This window comes from Fukomys damarensis, unplaced genomic scaffold (assembly GCF_012274545.1).
Source record: "Fukomys damarensis isolate Sample0158 unplaced genomic scaffold, DMR_v1.0_HiC HiC_scaffold_18, whole genome shotgun sequence".
In the NCBI taxonomy this organism is placed as follows: domain Eukaryota; kingdom Metazoa; phylum Chordata; class Mammalia; order Rodentia; family Bathyergidae; genus Fukomys; species Fukomys damarensis.
In genome coordinates, this window is record NW_022900930.1 from 42,905,706 (window position 1) to 42,911,705 (window position 6,000).

The 6,000-nt window shown below is 44.7% G+C and overlaps 1 protein-coding gene across 2 annotated transcripts in view; it reads left to right on the plus strand.

Annotated features, from left to right (window-relative positions):
* The window catches only part of Xpo7 (exportin 7), a 38,807-nt gene that overhangs the window by 29,517 nt on the left and 3,290 nt on the right, over positions 1–6,000 (plus strand). For both annotated transcript variants that reach the window (XM_019207635.1, XM_019207638.1), the window contains exons 22-26: positions 1,681–1,763; positions 2,025–2,239; positions 2,452–2,590; positions 4,249–4,409; positions 5,538–5,636. In XM_019207635.1, coding sequence (XP_019063180.1) covers positions 1,681–1,763; positions 2,025–2,239; positions 2,452–2,590; positions 4,249–4,409; positions 5,538–5,636 — 697 coding nt within the window. The remainder of the gene's footprint in view (positions 1–1,680; positions 1,764–2,024; positions 2,240–2,451; positions 2,591–4,248; positions 4,410–5,537; positions 5,637–6,000) is intronic.

The following is a 6,000-nucleotide window of genomic DNA, read 5'->3' on the forward strand; positions in this document are numbered from 1 at the left end:
TTCTAAAATAGGTATCTATGAATGCCCAGTCTTTGCCAAGCCACTTCCTAACAGTTGTGCTGGGCGGAATCTCTGCTGTCTCCTCACATGTAGTACAAAAGACAGACCGTAAAAATAAGGACAAGATGGGTGCTATGGTGCACACCTGTAATCCCCACTACCTGGGAAGCTGAGGCAGAACTGCACATTGGAGTTCTGCCTGGGTAACTTAGCCAGACTGTCTCAAAATTTTAAAAAGAGGTGGGGATGTAGCTCTACAGTAAGAGCACCCCTGGGCTCAGTCCCTCATACTACCCCAAAAAAAGGAAATACAGAAGGAATTTCCTCAGTGATTAGATGCTGTGGAACAAATGAGTTAATAAGACAGAAACAGGAGGCAAGGGAAGGCCTGTCAGAGGTGATGTTCAAGCTGGGATACGAATGACAAGGATTTAGTGTCCCTGCACAAATAGTATTCCAAACAGAAGTCAACTGCAAACTTGTTAAGAGCAGCAGAGCTTGCTGGGGCTTGAGACAGAAAAATACCACTGTGGCTGCATCCCAGGTGAGCCGAGGCCCCAGTGGAAGGACTCAAAGCAGTGGGCAGAGGCCAGGTCACTTAGTGCCTGGCACAGTAGCAGCAGCGAACAGACATTCATTGTCATTGCAGTGGGAAGCTGCTAGGGGGCTCTAGACAAGGCTGTAAAATTACTTCTTTTAAAGGTGTCATCATGGCTACCTGCAGTGGGAAGAATGGGCCATAGAGGGGCAGGAGTACAGAGACTACATAGGAATTGGATGAGTTCACTGCATATTTTAGAAATAGGATGGAAGGCAAGAAAGGCTTTTGAGTTTGAGGTTTCACCAAATTGAATGAGTAGAGCAGACAAGAGAAGAGGTGTTCTAATCTCACAGTCAGAACTTAAAACTAGCCAGGTATGATGGCATTTGCCTGTAATCCCATCACTCAGAAGGTAGGAGGATGGTGGAGAATTCAAGGCCATCCTGGGCTACAAAGTAAATTCAAGATCAGCCTGAACTACGTAGTGAGACCCTGTCTCCAAAAAAATTCAGCAGGCCGGGGATTTATCTGTGTCTGCCGCCTGCTTCGCAAGCACAAGGACCTGAGCTTGATCCCCACTACCAAAAAAAATTTAAAGATTTAAATTATTTTTTCCTTCCCTGCCTGACATCTGTTATAATATTTCAAATCCCTTTGTTAATAATATTTCAAAAACCTTTTCTTATAAAATGGTAACACTGCTTGTGCCTCTCCCTTAGTTGCCACAGAAGTCATAACGGGGGTGTAAATTGATGTCTGAAGGGCTGAATTAGTACCAAGAAGTGATTAGCACGATGACTTCAGTCATATTTTTGAGACAGTCTTGCTAAGTTGCCCAGGCTGGGCTTAAACTCATGATCCTCCTGCTTCAACTTCCTAGACATTAAGAACTTCAAAAGTGATTTCATCTGCTGCCTTTTTGTCTTATTTTGTTTCTTGTAAATATTTTCAATTTGAGTAGCAGAAACTTGAATCTAGCATGTTGAAGATACTACATCATTGGTTAAATACATTCAGCTAACTTTGTTGTCTTCACATCAGGACACCCTGCACATCTTTGCAGGACTACCCGAGTCCTCCAAGACTCTCATCTCCTAAGGAAATACCCTGACTTTATTTCCTCTGTGTTCTCTGCTCAGATCTCAGCGGCTCCAGTTTGATGTCTCTTCCCCCAATGGCATCTTACTCTTCCGAGAAACCAGCAAAATGATCACGATGTATGGTAGGTGCTTTAGAGTAGCACACCCGGGAGGGGGTTCTGACTGAGCCACCATGCTGCATGCACCATATCCTTTTGGGCTGTTTCTGACAGTAGCCAGGACAACACTCCCTCAGGTGCTGTGTTCCTCACCCACAAGTGTGAGTGTACCAGCTGCTACAGAATACAGAAGGCCTGCTGGAATCTGTCTGTCTTCGGAGGGGTGAGATGGTGTAAAAACTCAGTCACAGTGTGGCTGATTATATACCTTACATGTCCACTCAGGCAATCGCATCCTGACACTAGGAGAGGTCCCAAAGGATCAGGTCTATGCACTGAAGCTCAAGGGCATCTCCATTTGCTTCTCCATGCTGAAGGCTGCCCTCAGCGGGAGTTATGTCAATTTCGGAGTCTTCCGCCTCTATGGAGATGACGCCCTTGACAACGCTCTGCAGACCTTCATCAAGCTGCTCCTCTCCATTCCCCACAGTGACCTCCTGGTAAGCTTTAGCCTCACTGGAAGTGTTTCCCTTTCATGCTGTGTTTTTCACTTGAGACCAGGAGAAACTACCAAAATAGTCCCTTTTTGCTCTTCACTCCATCTCTTGTTTCCCAACTGGAAGGAACTAAGCTGTTTCATTTAGGGACATAACCCTTCGTGCTGATGCTGGCAGGTGCCAAAGCCGATTTTCTTCTTCCTCCTCTTCCACAGGACTACCCCAAGCTCAGCCAGTCTTACTACTCATTACTGGAAGTCCTGACCCAGGACCATATGAACTTTATCGCAAGTCTGGAACCTCACGTCATCATGTATATTCTCTCTTCCATTTCTGAAGGACTTACTGCACTTGGTAAGCACCTGGGTCAGCTTCTTTGTATCACTGAACTAAGCAGAAGGGGACAATCCATGGGAACACTGCTTTGGGGAGTTGGCCCTATAACAATATCTTGTCCAACTTAAGTCCTGGACACTTGTAAGGCATTAAGGACAGGGTAAGTAACACAGACTCTGTCCTTATGGAGCTTTGTATCTGGTACATAAAACACATGAACACACGGCTACCTGTTTCCCATACTGACCTTACTCCCCTCTCCTTGCCCCTCAGGAAGAATAAATACCTCAACCCCTGGCTTTGAGGGGTGGGCTCAGGAAGACTGGCTGAAAGGCTTAGCATCAAAGTGTCTGTGTAAAAGCTAGACAGATGTAACCCAGTTCCTAGTGGTAGGGATAGGCAGCACTAGAAACTTTTGACAAGAAGGAACCAAAAGTCCAGATGACTAGTGCACAAACACAGAAGAGTTAGAACAGAAAAGAAATGAAGCTGAAAAAGAGAAGCAAGAGAAAATGTGAAGATTGAAAAGGGTGCCTGTAGCCATATTTAGGACTCCAAAATGCTGTAGGACTTGTGAAAGGGTTTTACACCACTACTTCTGTTAGCTTTTCCATCCTAGGCCTTGTGGTTCCTCTTAACTATTTTGTTTTGGCTGCCTCCCAGAAATTTTAAGATTGTACAGTGAGTGTGTGTGTGTGTGTGTGTGTGTGTGTGTGTGTGTGTGTGTGTTTTCAAAGAATAAAACATTTTTATATTAGGCCAAGAAAAACAGATTAAGTCATCTGCAGAATTATATATTGCAAATGCATGTAGAACGACTTTTGGACCTACTGAGAAGTAGCCACACCACTTCTGTGATGCACGATTACTTGTCACGGGTACTGCCTAGCTAATATAGTCCAATCAATGCTTAAGACTTTGCTTTGGGAGGCTGTTTTATATCTTCTTGCAAAGACAGAAACCTCAGCACAGACTGTCAGTCCTCCAAGAATCAGAACTGTTTTCTCTTCTAAGCCTCTTGGCCACGCCTGGTCTGCACTGGTCCACAGGTTGTGCTGCCCCATTTCCTGGGTTAAACACACAGAGGAGTTGTGGACCCCCCTCCCCTTAATGCTTTGCCAATAAACAATACATGTGTCGCATTCTAACAAATACAGATACTCATAGGCCATATGAAGCTGGATTCCACGGTACTCCCCAGGTAACTCAGCATAATCCCGTACCTCAGACTTCTTGGTTCTAATCTCAACTCTGAGTTACTAGCAGTGCTATCTTTAAGGGGTCTCATAACCTCCAAACTCTGGTTTCCTTGTGTATAAATGGAGCGCCTACCTCCTGGAGTCCTTCAGAGTATAAGTTGGTGATAGAAAGTACTTAGTGCAGTACCTAGCACAAGTGAAGCATTTGCTGGATGTAAAAACACATACAATTTTTTTTTAATGAACTAGAAGACATCTAAAATATATCAAGCCAATAATTTAAATAATGTTTACATTACCTTCAGCTTCAGACTTATAAACCAGGCTTTGCTATATGGCAATGGTTAAGAAGCTAATAGGAAATATCCTCAGTAGTGGTCTTGGCTGCAGTGGCCACAATTGCTGGTCCAGCTGGGTACCTCATGGGATCTCCGCCGAGTCACCATCAGCTCTCTTCCTCCTGCCCCTTTCTCCCAGACACCATGGTATGCACAGGCTGCTGCTCCTGCCTGGACCACATTGTGACATACCTCTTCAAGCAGCTGTCACGTAGCACCAAAAAAAGAACAACGCCCCTGAATCAGGAGAGCGACCGCTTTCTGCACATCATGCAGCAGCATCCAGAGATGATCCAGCAGGTGAGGAGGCTAAGGGTTAGGCAGCGGTGCTGGGGTGTCTCACCGTGGGGGGCCCTCTCCAAGAGGGCTGTCCAGACAGGATGGCCAGGTTCATGCTGCTGAGGGGAAATCTTGAAATTGTAGTGGATTTCAAGTTTGCTAAGTAATCACTAAGTAGAAAAGCTGAAAAAACAGGAACCAGAATGCAAGAAAGAAGTAACTGACCACACAGATCAAACCATATGCCAGTCTATATTTTATTTGTACATAACAAAATTTGAAGCCACAGTACTACAACAGATTAAGGAAGCTGGGCATGGTGGCACACACCTGTAATCCCACCACCCAGGAGGCTGAGGCAGAAGGATCACTATGAGTTTGAGGCCAGCCTGGGCTACATAGTTTGAGGTTAGCCTTGAAACACATCTCAAGACCTTGTCTCAAGATAGATAGATAGATAGATACATACATACATACATACATACATACATACATACATACATACATACATACGGAACTTGGATCTTAGGAGGTGTTTTTGTATTTGTGGTACTGGGAATTAAACCCAGGGAGCACTAAGCTAAATCCCCAATCCTTTACATTTTATTTTGAGAGAAAAATCTCATTAAGTTGTCTATGCTGGCCTCAAACTCCTGATCCTCCTGCCTCAGCATCTGGAGTAGCTGGAATTATAGGCCCCATCAGCAAGCCTAGCTAAAATTATTATATTTAAGCCAATAATATCTTAGCCAAACTCACCATTGTTCATTGTAGTGTCCGGTAGCAGTAAAATAATTCACAACCCCATTTCATCCACAAAACATCACAAAGCTTTTTGCTCCGAGACTGGTACCTGAAAGGGACAGGGTGGTTTTGCCACTGTACTTCTGTTTGCTTGACCCATTCTATTCCCCACGAGTCAGAATGAACGGGGAAGGTCCAGTTGTAAATGAAATTATCAAACCAATACAAAGAACAGGAGAGGAAATATCATAGAAGAAACCATGAAATAAATAGAAGACTAAAATGAAGCTTCGCCAAATATTTGTCACAGGAAAGGCCTTCAGCCTAACCCATGTCTCCATTTGGGATCTATCATCTTACCTTGGGCAGCCACCAGTAGGTCCCTACCTTCAATTCTGCTTTCAGATGCTGTCCACGGTGCTGAACATTATCATCTTTGAAGACTGTAGGAACCAGTGGTCTATGTCGCGGCCCCTGCTCGGCTTGATACTACTTAATGAAAAGGTAGGGTGCACAGCTCTTGTTGACTTTACTTTCCTGCACCATGAGGAAGGCTTTTAGGGAACCCCCCACCAAGAATGGCAAAACCGGGAACATGGGCCATCTCCTGAGTATGTGCTATCCCTGCTGACCCATTAGAAGACAGGAATGTGGCAGTTCAGACAAAGGGTAAAAGATGAGGAAGAATCTTCATGAGGAGTAAGAGAAACTCTTTAAAGGCAAACTATGTTTAGATAGCACCTAAGACTCAGTTCTACTTCCAGCTGTCAAAGTCGCAGTTACTAAAAAAGAAGGCTATAAGCCGGGTGTGGTGGCGCACACCTGTAATCCCAGCCCTTGGGAGGCTGAGGCAGGAGGGACTGTGAGT